General features: G+C 44.9%; 1 protein-coding gene across 2 annotated transcripts in view; it reads right to left on the bottom strand.

Annotated features, from left to right (window-relative positions):
* The window catches only part of TXNDC11 (thioredoxin domain containing 11), a 60,074-nt gene that overhangs the window by 21,442 nt on the left and 24,132 nt on the right, over positions 1–14,500 (bottom strand). For both annotated transcript variants that reach the window (XM_019468608.2, XM_019468609.2), the window contains one exon: positions 13,698–13,791. In XM_019468608.2, the coding sequence (XP_019324153.2) occupies positions 13,698–13,791 (94 nt within the window). The remainder of the gene's footprint in view (positions 1–13,697; positions 13,792–14,500) is intronic.

Here is a 14,500-nt window from a genome sequence, read left to right on the forward strand (position 1 = left end):
AGAAGAAGCCAATTCCAGAGCTGAGGCAAGGAGAGTACAAAAGGAGATCGAAACGTTTTGTGTCACAATAAAGATGTGCTCATAAAAAGGATGAAACTTGTTCAAAGGACACAGGAGCGAACCCAAGACACTCCTAAAGGTGGAACCTGCAACTATCTGAGCAACAAAATAAACAATGACCACTATCCCTGAAAAGTGTCAAGGTCATACAAGACAAGGAAAGACTAAGGAGATGTCACAGGTTGGAGGAGATGGAGAAAAAAGAATTAAAAGTGATGTGGGATCCAAGACTGGATACTGGAACAGAAAAGAAACATCAGTGAAAACATGGGAAAAATGCAAATGAGCTTTGCGGTTCGGTCAATGATACTGGGTGGCCTGGGTGGCTCAGTCGGCTAAGTGTTGGACTTCGGCTCAGGTCAGGATCTCATGGTTTGTGGGCTCGAGCCCCGTGTCGGGCTCTACGCTGACAGCTCAGAGCCTGGAGCCTACTTTCGGAGTCTGTGTCTCCCTCTGTCTCTGCCCCTCCCCTGCTTGCGCACGTTCTCCTTCTCAAAAATAAACATTAAACATTTGTTTTGAATAAAAAAATATAATAATAATAATAATAACCATACCAATTTTACGTTCTTAATTCTGGCCCAAGCACCTTTATAACAAATGGTTACATAATATGTGAACAATGGGGGAAGCGAGGTGAAGGTAGAGATTTGAGGAACTCCCTGTCCTATTTCTGCAACTTTTCTGCAAGTACAAAATTGGCTCAAAATCAGAATTTTAAAAAATGGCACAGCAGGTAAGTTCAGATGCCAATCTGTCAGAAGAAAAAGCAGGATGTAAGAGAGGGTATGAACTGATGGAAGACGCCACCCTCTAGGAGAAGGCTAAATCTTGGTGGATGCCCACAGCTAAGAAGACAAGAAGGAAAGGAAGGAGGCAGCCAGTGACGAAGTTCATGTGAAAGTCTGCCAATGTCAGCAACATGGTTTATTGGAGCAGAGGAATAATAAGGGACAGCCTGCCCTGTAAGCTGAAAAGGCCCATTCAAAAACCTGTTTAACTGCACTAAAAAGAATGGACAGCCTGCCTGCACACAGCAGATTCTCGCACGTCCAAACATATCACAATTTCAAAATTTTATTTTTCACACATAGAGAGATCTACGAAAATCACACATCTATTTTAAGTTCCTGCATATAGCGGAAATCTTGCTAGAAGAAGCAGCTTAAATTTGCACTCTCATGTGTACAAGGAGTACTTGAATTAGCAGGGGAAGTTTATAGCGTAAGAAAGACACAAAAAAATAACACTTCTTATCTCTATGCCCAGAACATTTTCTGTTAAGCAGGGCTCCAAGGCTTTCTACAGTAGGGAATCTCTGTCATTTATAAAGTGAGTAATTTCAGGGGTTCCGAGGTGGTTCAGTCGGTGAAATGTCTGACTTTGACCCAGGTCATATCTCACAGTTCAGGGGATCGAGCCCAAAGTTGGGCTCTGTGATGACAGCATGGAGCCTGCTTGGGATTCTCTCTCCCTCTCTCCCTGCCCCTCCCCTGCTTGCTTGCACACATGCACGCTCTCTCTCAAAATAAATAAACATAAAAAAACTTAATTAAGTAAATAAATTCAGAATAATGCTCTCCCCTCCTCCACCAAAAGGTCAAACAATGACAGACATGATCATATTCAATTAATTTTTAAAAATGTAAAGTCTCTTCACCACCCAGTGAAAGGTGTCACAGAGACCACTGCAAGATACAGCAAGACCAGGAAAGAACCGTCTGGGCAAAAGCAGTGGTCGCTGAGCAGTTCCTGCAGCCGGTCCCTCAGGCAACTACGCGGGTCAAGGTGACCACCGCGTGAAGACCGGCGATAGGCATCCATCGCTTGCTACAAAAGGCGCTGAGCCCCTGGCCCCGGGTCCCTGGGCTGCGAGGCCCACAGCACACACGGCCAGCATCTGGGCCCCCTGCGCCACATCACGGTTCGCGTGCACTCGGTACCAAATGGTCTCACTTGGATCCGATCATCGGGCCTCTACTTTTGGCGCTTAGGCAAACCGCCCTTGTGATCTTCTGAGGCTGGGCTGCTTCTGTGCCGCTGATGCAAAGCTCCACCCCTGCTTCCCCCACTACTCCCCCCTAGAATGGCTTCTGCTGACCTTCTTGTGCCTTCCATCTTCCACGGTCACCATTTACCTCGCGTCAGCCACCGAGGACGCGCTGAGGATGCGAGAATCTGAAAGTCCATCTGGTTTCTACTCAGATCCATCTGGCTCATTTGGGATCTCTGGTTTACATCAAGATTTTTGTTTTGGGGCTTTTGCATACTGTTTTAACATCAAAGTACTTTATTTTACTTAAAACCACATGACTTAAATTCAATTTTTAATATTAAAACTTCGGTTTGGTACTGGGGTAAAGCACACACACACCGAGGCAAGAACTACCTCGTGGAGGCAAAAATGTTAAAACTCTCAACCATTCCAGAAAGAGTAACAATAGTTTCTTTTGTTAGCAAAGAGGACAGAGTTTTGACGGCTTCAAAATTAATAATACATTTGCCTGAAGGAACATTATACAACTCACACTCAGCAATGACAGGTAGCCGGGAGCACAAATCTGACACATTTACCTCGGGGATGTGCTTGCAGGGGACTCAGTAGCTCAAGAAAAATTTGCGTCACGCTGGGACACTGGGGTCAGAGGCCTCTGTCCACAGCTGCACAGTCCTATATGGGAGCCGCTACGCTAACAAGCACTTGAAATATGAGCAAGTAAGGGACTCAATTTTTATCTCTACTTGATCTTAATTAATTTTAAAGCGACACTCAACTCAGTCCCTGGACAACTCTGAAGTATATATAAAACAGCTTGAGGATATACCTCTTTTTCCACTGTAATTTTTACATAATCGAAACGCAGATCAGGTGTTTCCAATGAAAATTCAGCACCTGAATTGAGACATGCTGTTAAGTGTAAAAGCATAAGAGACTTGGTTCAAAAAATATCTATAAAATATCTCAATAGTTTTTACACTGACCGCCTGTTGAAATGGCAATAACCTGAATACACTGGGCTAAACAAAATGTATTATTTTATAGATAGAAGTTATTTTTACCAGTTTCTTAACTTAAAAAAATTTTTTTTAATGTTTTTCTTCATTTTTTGAGAAACAGAGAGAAACAGAGCATGAGGGGGAGAAGGGCAGAGACACAGAATTCAAAGCAGGCTCCAGACTCCAAGCTGTCTGCACAGAGCCTGACGGGGCTCAAACCCATGACCTGAGCAGAAGCTGGCCACCTAACTTAACTGACTGAGCCACCTAGATGCCCCTCTTCTTAACTTTTAATGCAGCCACAAGTAAATTTAAAAATATCTATATGGTTTGTGTTACATTTCTATTGGACTATGCCACAGTGGTAATCATGAAAAAGTGAGATTCATATAAACTCAGGAAGAAAATTAGGCTGAGATAATAAATCTAGCAGCCAGTAAGTCTTTTTTTTTTTTTTTTTTTTTTAGAGAGAGTGAGCGCATGCGTGTAAGTGGGGGAGACGGAGGGAGGGGGAGAGAGAGAATCTTAAGCAGGGTCCACGCTCAGCACGAAGCCCGACACAGGGCTCTATCCCAATGACCCTGGGATCATGACCTTAGTCAAAATCAAGAGTCAGACGCTCAACCGACTGAGCCACCCTGGCGCCCTTAGCCAGTAAGTCTTAATGATGGGCAATGATCTGGGAAGGAGACCTAAGAATGTTTCTCACACTTTTTTCCCCACAAAAACCCCTCCAACAGCAGAGAATGATTAGTTTTAAACTTTGTTAAGTTTATTTATTCTTGAGTGAGAGAGAATCAGAGGCAGAGGGAGAAGCCCAAGAAGGCTCCACACTGTCAGGGCAGAACCCGATGCACGGCTCGAACCCACAAACCTGAGCCGAAATCAAGAATCGGACGTTTCACCGAGTCACCCAGATGCCCCAATCATTTTCATTTTTAATAGTGTGTGTCCCTATCTCTCCTTCAGGAAGGAAAAGGTGGGTCTCCAGATCTTGACTCTAGGTATAAAACCAGTGAGCCTGTGAAATTCTCTCAGAAGCCCAGAGCTAACAGCACCTGGTGCACTGCAGAGTAAGGCCCCCAAAGATACACTGAAAGAACGCGCAGAAACACTGGAGCTGAGCACTGCAGAAACTTTGACATCAGGACGGGCCATGTGCTATCCAGGAGACATCTGTGTGAACTAATCTCTCAGGGATGGTGGAGCGAAACATAGTATCAGGTCAAGAAAAATACTCCTAAAGAGAACTGCTAACAAATAAAGCATGATACTTTAATCCCACTGGATCAAGTCTTTTCACCAGCATAGTTAGGAGGCCACAGACCCCCTGGGAAAACAGCTCTCCTGTCTGTATTCTGGGCAACAGTGACATCCCAAAAGGCAAACCTGCATCACGGAACCTTCCACCCTGGGAACGATCCTCATTTTACTCCATACTTTGCCATTTCTATTACCTTCTGCTTTCCCAGTCTCCTTTCCAAGGTTTTAGACGAGGCACAAAAAAGGGAAATGGGATTGTATTAAAAGGAATAACTACTCCCCTCCCGTTATTCGGCATTTACACAGTGATTCATAATTTTTCAATGGATGATTTCCCACATTTCCAATAAAACATTCATCCAGATGCAAAAAACCTTCAAAGAAATGTAACAGATCACAGAAATGTTTGTTTTCAACATAACGAACTGAAGCTATTACTTGCATTTTGTTCCTAGAAATGTCACTTTGAGATGTGTGTATTTTCAAAAGTCAGTATGAGGCACAAAGCAATCATCTAGAAATTAATCTGGCACTGGGTGCCCGAGACGACAACACGCGCATTCCGGGGCTTGCCATGACACTGCTGAGTGCTAAGTAGATACGGAACTCTTTCGCTGGGACTTCTACTTTCTCTTGAATTAGGGAGGACAGAAATGTACCTCCAAATGCATTCAGGGGAGCACAAAATGCAGCGATACACATGAACTGACACCCGCACCCCCTCCGTCCCCATTTAACCAAAGCACATTACAACGATCAATTCAAACACTTTCCTTGTGCGCACTGCGCTTAAATTCCTTTCTGTTTTTACACCTTCAGAGAAGGAAGGACTTCACAAAAGAAACCCACTCGGTTACAAATCCCTCCTCCAACCCCATTTAGGCTGCTCTTAGTTAGGGGTCACACCTCCTTTTATTTTTTTTCTCACCAACAACCCTTCCCCGATATAAAAACAATTCTTAGCTCCCAAGCTTCCAAAAACAGGCCAAGGTCCAATGCAACCAGGGCATCTTACAGATGGAAGACCAGCTGGAAGGAAGGACCGGGTAGTCTGTGGTCCCACAGGGCACCTGCCACTAAAATGACTTATGAGGAGGCTCAGTCTGGGCCTATGGGAACTTTGTGCTGGGAAGACACTAAGAAACCTCAAGGGAACATTAGAAAACAATGCCAGCTGCTGAGTGGGAACACGGCCAACTAGTGCAGCACGAGGTCCAGGAAGGGGGTTGGTGGGATGCACGTCTCCATTCCATGTCCCTAACGTGCCAGACGTAACGCTAGCAAGGCGGTGTTTATAAATGCCACAAGGCCTTGAGGTAGGCCTGGAGAAACCAGAAAGGCGGATGTTAACTAGGGAAAGGGCTTCCAGTAAAGCAGCGTCAGGGGCAAAGGCCAGGAGGCGGGAAACACCATACTGGGTCATTCTCCTCATCCCAGGACAGCACGACAGTAAATGGGAGGAAGGGGATCCTGGCTTCCTACCTCGGCTCCCCGTGCACTGCTTCGTGACTGAGTCAGCTCCCTCCACCATAACAAAGTTGCACAGATTCAGGAGATTAAAAGACATAAAAGGACACAAATTAATCTCACGGTTCTGGAGGCCAGAACCTCCAAAACGGGCCTCACTGGCCTAACATCACGGGGTCAGCAGGGCATGCTCCTTCGGGAGGCTCCAGGGGAGGAGAACCCAGGTCCTGCCCTCTCCAGCTTCCGGTGGACCCCCTGCGCTCCTTGGCTCGCGGCCCCTCCCAGCTTCAAAGTCAGGGGCGGCAGGACAAGTCCTTCTCAAATTGCATCACTTTGACACTATTCTTTGGCTCTCAATTCCAACTTTTTTTTAAGTTCATTTATTTGAGAGAGAGCGGTTTAGGGCGGGCGCGGGGAGGGAGAGAATGCCAAGCAGGCTCTGCACTGTCAGCACAGAGTCCGACGTGGAGCTCAAACTCACAAACTGCAAGTTCAGGACCTGACCCGAGACCCAGAGTCGGACACTTAACCGACTGAGCCAGCCAGGTGCCCCTGCTTCTCAATTCCAATTTCAAGGATCCTCTTGATTACACTGGGCCCACTCAGATAATCCAGATAATCCAGGTCAGCTGATCAGCAACTTGGGTTCCTGCTTGCCACGTAAGGTACCATACTCACAGGCCGTGGTGATTACGGCGTGGGTATCCTTGGGGGGGGGCATTATTCTGCCCACCGCAGTGGCCTCCAGGGCGTTAACAACCTCCTGAGGGCCTGTCCCCCACCTGAGACAGTCACAGCTCCTCCTTCAGAGACTGGCAGTGAAGACTGGCTCATCCAGACAAAGGGCTTGACTCAGGGAAGGGCTCAGCCCAGCATCAGCTTACCTACTCAACTTTACATCAAAAGTGGTCAAGTAGAGACTGCAAATGGGTTTGTCTGCACTGAGTTATTTCGCTATAAGCTTGTGACTTCATTATAGAGGATCCCTGAGAGTTTTTCAAGATTTTAATGTTTTTGGTTCTTTAGAGTCTTACTCCAGCTTCAAAAACAAAAAACATCAAACAAGCAAACCAAAACCTTGAAGAAATAGGATTCTCTCTCTCTTTCCCACACACACACACACACACACACACACACACACACACACCTTCAAATAGGTAGAAACAGGACAACCTTCAAAAGGTAGAAAACATCAGAAAACAATTAGAAAATGAATATGATGCTATTTTTAAAATACAAGGAATTCAGAAAATCAAAATAGCTATATTCCTATATGGGTTCAAGGAATCAAAACAACTACAGATGTGACCAAACTTGCTCCTCAGCTTCCTGCACACCTTCTGCTTTCCCCCACCCCTCCATCTTCTCTCTAGTTTCCAACACACTCACCTGAAGGCTGACAACTCACTCTCCTGGGAAACCCTTCCCGCCCCAGCACCATCCCCTCTGAGCAGCTTTCCGTGACCTGATGTGGATGTCCCGCCTCCACGCTCCAACAACCTGTCACAGACCCATCCCTGGACTCACACTGTAGGCGACCCTACCTGCCCACCACACTATCTGGCGGTACTGACTGGTACTGGATTTATTCATCTTTACACTTGGAGCACAGATCTCAAATGTCTGTTGAGTTAGTCATGCTTCTGAACCTTAGAGTGCGGGGAGGTCTGCTTTTGGCCTTAATTCTTACCCAGAAGCATTTACAAGGCTTAAGAGAGAAGTCAGAATGGGAATAAAAGCATCTCCTGTGAAATAGAATGACATCCTTGCTAAAATAACGGCACCTAAGAAAAAAAGCAGTTTTAAGTACAGGAACAAAAAGTATGGAATTTCTAACATGCTTATTCTAACGTGCACTAATCGGTACCCAGAGGGCCTCAGAACACAGGGCGATACTTAGGAAAAGATTTCCCTCTATGAGTGAGGACAGTGACAATGAGTGAGATCATCCAAGAAATCCAACTGACCCTAGAACCTGTTTCATTCACGAGCGAGAATCGTTAAACCCAATGCCTGATCCAAACTCCCAAGAGTCAGACCCAGGAACCCAGGAAAAAAAAGGAACCTCAGAATCAATGCTGCCTAAGAAATCAGTCCCTCGTTTTTTCTATACCTTTGAGAATATCTGTCACAGAATAAGAAAACCCTACCCTTCAGACTTCTTGATGTTGTATAAAATTTCAGAATCTAACAGAAAAGTGCTCCAAAAAAATTAGCTTTATTCATGAATAAGGATATGGAGGAGACCATTTTTTCTGTGCCTTGACCCAATTCAACCAGCAAATCACAGCTTAATCCGACGCCACCTGGTGGAGTAGAGGGACCCTACACTGGAATTTGAAGTCCTTACTCTAATATGGAGCACCTGGGTGGTTCAGTTGCATTAAGCGTCCGACTTCAGCTCAGGTCATGATCTCATGGTTTTTGGGTTCGAATCCCCCATCAGGCTCTATGCTGACAGCTCAGAGCCTGGAGCCTGCTCCAGATTCTGTGTCTCCCTCTCTCTCTGCCCCTCCCCTGCTTGTGCATTCGCACGCTCTCTCTCTCTCTGAAAAATAAACAAAAAAACACCCCTTCCTTTAATAAATTCCTCTGTAAAAAAATTCATTACAACAGTTATTTCCCAAAGGTTCCCTAGTCATATATGTTTAGGAATTCCGAACGGTGGCAGAAGAAAGTAGAAAGGACATCCTAAATTCATGGTTTAGTGTATTCTCAAGGTAACATTTAAGTACCATGTGAATTTCAGTTCAATTCATGTGTCAGGGGACTGTGAAAAGTCAGTGGAAAGAAAGCGTAATTACGAAGAATGCATCAGGCAGGGGTGCACCCAGTCCAGCTGTGACCACTGCCTACACCCTGGTCTCAGGAACCCAAAAGTCTAGGCATGAGGAGAGGTGGGGGGAGGGGCCCAAGGTGACTTCACATCTCATTGTTCAAATCACTCACTTGAGCGATTTCAAGGTACAGTGCCCTGTATTAGAGCCATTCGTTCAACCTTTCCACGACAATACTGGTCAAGCAGGGTGCTGAAGCTGGAGGAGGGGAGGACAAAACCCTGGCCTCAAGACACTCGATCGAAATACTATCTGAACAAAGCAACTCAAATCCTGGTGGGAGAGGGCTGTAGTCGTTCCCACAGGGAGACCAGGCCGCTCAAGGAGAAGCTACAAGCAAAGGAAGGCCTGTCCGTTCATTAGTCAGTCAGGGTACACGATACCTGGTGGAGGTATCAGCCGAGGAAACAGACCCAATACTTATTTTGAGCCCTTTCCACCAGCTGGCTTTCTCATGAAGCTACTACAGACATTAGGACTATGATCTTACTCACAAGGTGTCGCACACATGACGTGGCCTTATAAAGCATGCTTTACTCTTCTCCTCACCTTCTACAATATCAGTTAGACAAACTCAAAGAAAAGTTAAATGTTTTGTTCAAGTTTACAGATCCCGTCCGTGGCGGACAAAAGGTAAGGACCAGGCAGTGCGGGCGCCCAGGCCACGGGTTCCCCCACTCACCGATGCTGCATCCCTTTTGTAGAGGCCAAATGAAAACCAGGATCAAAACTGGTTGCTAATTTTCTTTTCAGAAAGTCACTGAATCAAAGCAAACTATAACAACATTGTACCAGAACAGTCTTACAGCAAATAACGAAATAATCATAAGATGGGAAAAAAATCAAGTAAGCAACTTAAAAACACTGACCCTTCTACCAAATTTTCTTTGGGCAAAAGAAGAAAGCCTGCCTGCCAAGATCAAGTGTGAAATGGTTCGAAGAGGCTTTGCGGTCTGGGGAGAGTGGAGAACTGTATGAGACTGGTTTCCCTCCAAATCCTGAAACACACACAGACTGCTGGCCCACAAGTCATCAATCACTCAGCACTCAGAAATGATTAAACATTAATGAGGAATGCCTAAGGCCTATTATAAAAAACAAAAAGGTTTGAATAAATGAATAATCATGCTGTGATCCTTTTAGAAAAAGGGAAGCCAAATATTGTGAACGTGGCCCTCACCTCTAAGTCAATTTATACCTTTAATACAATTACAACCAAAATCCAGCAAGATGCACGGATGGATTTAAAAGAAGATTCTAGGGACACCTGAATCATGGCTCAGTCGGTTAAGCGTCCATTCTTGGTTTTGGCTCAGGTCACAATCTCACAGTTTCGTGAGTTCAAGCTCTATGTCGCACTCTGCACTGGCAGCAGGAAGCCTGCTTGGGATTCTGTGTCTGCCTCGCTCTCTGCCCCCACCCACCTTGCACTGTCTCTCTCTCTCAAAATAAATAAAAATAAATTAAAAAAAAAAAAAAAGAAGAGGAAGAAGATTCCATGGGACACCAGAACCAGAGGAAGTGAAGTCCTGACTTTAGCAGGTAGTAACTTACAAAGCAAGAAATGAAATGGTATTTACTCATACAAAAAGAGGAATCCAGACCAAGAGAAAACAAAGAAAAAGACCCTGGGACACAGAAGACAACACTCTGTGATAAAGCCAGGCATCATCAGGATGAGGAAAAATGGAAGCATTGTTTTGTAAATGGTGATTAGCTAGTAAGAAGAGGAGGAAAAATATATTTTGCCTTGTATGTTAAGCCAAAAGAAATCTAGGTAGCATGAAGAGCTAGACAATTTTTAAATTTAAAAAGAAAACGAAGTAATTAGTGATCAAATTTTTAGGAAAAAAAAAAATCAAAGAAACCAAGGAAAAGAACCACAGATTTAACTACATGAAAATACAGAAGTGTTATATAAAAAACAATAAAAGTAAAATGAAAATGGCTAGGGAAGAAATGTAACAAAGGGGCCCACACCTCCTAACAGGGGGACCTACATAAACTCACAAATCAACACCAAGACTTGAGATTAGCCGGTGAAGCAAAGGCCTGGATAACTGAGACGAGCGGAAACAGTTAAAACGACAAGAGAAAGCAGTCAATATTAAGTGGTCAGGTGGAAAGCCAATATTCCCTATTTCCCTTATAATAATGTGTAAAACTATCAAACATTAGACAAACGGTTTTAAGAGAACAGCAAAGGGGCGCCTGGGTGGCTCAGTCGGTTAAGCATCACACTTCAGCTCGGGTCATGACCGTGGGGTTCGTGGGATCGAGCCCCATGTCGGGCTCTGTGCTGACAGCTCGGAGCCCGGAGCCTGCTTCCGATTCTGTGTCTGCCCCTCCCCAGCTCGTGCTCTCTCTCTGTCTCTCTCTCAAAGGTAAATAAAAACATAAAAAAAAAAAAAAAAAAAAAAAAAAAACCAACTTAAGAGAACAGCAAAGTACCACGGAACCAGATCTCACAACTGAACGCCTACATTCCTGAGGCAGGCATATACTCTTAGCCCTCTCCCAGCACCTGAGGCAGGCGTGTACTCTTAGCACTCTCCCAGCACCGAGGCATGAGGCTTCACATACAGGACATTCTCCAAATTCTTGGACAGCGATGGCCGGCCGGCTAGCTTCGAGACAAATGTCAGAGTCCTGGCTGTTTCTGAGACAGTTACAAAAAGACTGAGGCAAAGGAAAGGTGTGCGCATTTCGGGAACACCCGTGCACTGCGCCCGGACATGTGCTTTCTACCGCAACAGTCTAAACGCTTCTTTGGTTGAGCTCTGTACAATCAAGCGTTGAGTGTGGCAAATGTGTCTTAGGCCTCAATCTGTGGACACAATCTAAACACAGCCCTGCCCTAAAATTTACATTTCAAACTATAACATAAAACAACACCACCACCAACAAAAACAAACAACCAGCGGGCACATGTTTCTCTTACCGAACACCTACTATTAAAAGTAAGTAAGACACCATGTGACTGCTGGGTATGAGAAAGCAACATAGAAAACAAACAAGACGCTCAAGGCAAGATTTCTTTCAGGGCACAGATTATGGAAAGGTATCATTCCAAATTTGTCTTTTGCTTCTAAAAATGGTTCGTTCACCTTAAGGGAGAGGTGAAAAACGATGAATTAGAATGAATCTCAGCTCTCGCAAAGTTCAGACGCAAGAGGGTTTTACCAGACCCAACTAGAGTCGCAAGTAAAGGTAATCTGACTGGATTTATTCTGAGAAGAAACGTCATGTAATCATTTGTCAATATTAGTGATTTGGCCGAAGAGGTTCATTTTTGTCCCTTTGAGTAGTTTCTAGCCATGTGTCACCCTCCTTGGCTTAGACAACGAAAAGAAAACACAGGCGAAAAGTTACTCTCTTCACTTGGAAAGGTTTTTCCAAAAAAGAAGTCCTATTTTGGAAACCTCTGAATGACAAACTAACTTAAGATGAATCATTAGCACATAATATAAGCTAACTGGATAATAAAACATCCATCCATGATCGAGAAACACCCTCTTCAACTCAAGAACTTGGACGCTACCATCATTTCCGGGAATGACTGCAGATTAGCCTTACACGTACAATTTTCAGTTGGGACCGCTGAAGAGCTTTCATTTTCTACGAACATTTTTGAGGATCTGCTTCTTAAGCTTTTTTATTTTGGCAGTATGTTGCTTCCAAAATTCAAACTTTCACTCACTAAGTCTTCTCAGTCACCTGAATCTGTGCAGCTCGGAATCTTTCAAGTGGACAGACACATACTTATGTGACGGCTTAATTTCCTCTTGCAATGTCACCCAAGATGAAAAACATGAATAGATTCTCTGTGCACAAAACCTTAAGGCAGTGTGTATCTTAAAATGGCCAGTCATACGATTGTTCAAAGTATTAATACTCTACTATTCTAATCCCCCCCCCAAAATGTTGAGGCAATTTAATACCCCAGTAACAGAAGGATATTTACGTGTTTTTGGTTGATTTACTGGGGGAAAGATGACATAACTATCAGTCTGGTCACTCAGCAAAAAGCAACTGAAACACCACGATGTGCCAGATGCTGAAGAAAGAACACTAAACCGAAGACACACAGGCCCTACCCTCAGAAGTCTCACGGTCTGGGGAGGAAGACAGACGTTAAACAAATCTCATAACTTCATACGTAAACACAAACCATGTCCGGCACTATGAAAGAAACCAAGCGGGTAGCCAAATGAGATGGGGGGAAAGTGTGGGGTGTTTGAACTGGACCCCGAAGGGTGAACAGGGGGTCTGCTGTGTGGGGAGCTGGGCCCGAGAGGCCGGGGAGAACAGACTCCCATGTGAAGAAGAGAGGGCAAGAGCGGAGACCAGTTAAGGGCCCATTGGTCTAGTCCAGGGGGTGGGGGAAGGGGCCTGGACCAGAGTGGTAACAAAGGAGACAGAGACAAGGGAGCAGAACAAAGTGTACCGGACAGAGAACTGAAAGGAGGTTGTGACTGTAACAGAGGAAGAACATGGGCAACGTGAAAAGATGGCCAGGATACAATGTTTAACTTTACAAATAGGGACCTCAAATAAGAGGATTCCACCAAGTAAAAGAATAGATAGGTAGGTAAGCAGGTAGGTAGGTAGATAAATAAATTTGAGAATAGTGAAACTGTCAGCAGGCTTAGGCTATAATGTGGTATGACTTTCCTACTTGTAAAAACACTTCCTGAAGGAAACATATTCCTAAATCATGGTACATCCGACTGGCAATAATACAACCACTAAAAACTCTGACCAAACCTTGTACCTACACACTCAAAAAAGATGTTATGCTATCAATTCTCAAGTACAAAACACGGACTTGCAGACACAGGATGACCAAGCCACATTTTTCAAAAGCTAAACATCTAGGAGACTCTATTTGAAACAGCATGGTATTGTGTTTGTCAATACAACACAAAACAGTGTAACCATTTAATAAAAATACAGAGAAAAGGAATCAGAACATTTTAAACATATAAACATGAAGACAACGTACACAAAAGAAAGTATCAATATACACACATTTGCTAAAAGTACTGACATCTAGATACGAATCGTGTTTACCTTTCTTTAATGAAAGTAACGCTGAAGTGAAGAAGGTCAAATAACCAGGAGGCTGGGGTGAGCCACTGAACTCAAAGTACCCGAGGACTCCAGGCTGTGGGAACAAGAACAGAATTGGGTGACTGACGTACCGTCGGACATGGCGTGACGCGAATATTTTAGGACATCATGATTTGGCAAGTGCCACCTGTCGTGCCTCAGTTCTTAAAAAGCCTAAACACGTGGGGAAAGCTGGGGATAGGACTCAGCTTTCCCTCCATTTCGGCAACAAGCGGGGAAAGGACGGAGGCGCAGCTTACGGGGGGGGGGGGGGGGGGGTGTCAGAGTTGACACTTCCTTCCCTCTCCCCAAGGTCTCTCCAGCCTCTTCGGACAGTTCTCCTAGGTCCCTGGCGAGAAACCTCACCATCAAGTTCAAGTACTCACGGCTTTTGTTTAGCATCTCCAGGCATGTTGTATCAATGATTTCTTTCTAACCTCTCTCTGACTTCGTCCTCAATCACTTCCTCTCATTCACTCCAAACATGCCTTCCCACTTACTGGACATCAGGTTATATCTTTCAAGGTCATCCTTCCAGGGGCTCTTTCCTACCCCCCCACCCCACCCCAGAAGCCTGCCGCCCACACAACGGCAATCCTCCTGGCTCATCAGGTCGGTCTGCAGAGGGCTCGTCTCTTGCTCTCTTGCTCCTCCCCTCCTTCCTATCCATGTATTGCCACCTGCTCATCCCATTTCTCTTAAGCTTCGCCACAGGGCGCCCCTGCATTCTGCCAAGCCAGTTAACTGTCCAGACGTATTCTGCC

This window comes from Panthera pardus, unplaced genomic scaffold, assembly GCF_024362965.1.
Source record: "Panthera pardus isolate Hobbes unplaced genomic scaffold, ASM2436296v1 HiC_scaffold_5, whole genome shotgun sequence".
Lineage (NCBI taxonomy): Eukaryota > Metazoa > Chordata > Mammalia > Carnivora > Felidae > Panthera > Panthera pardus.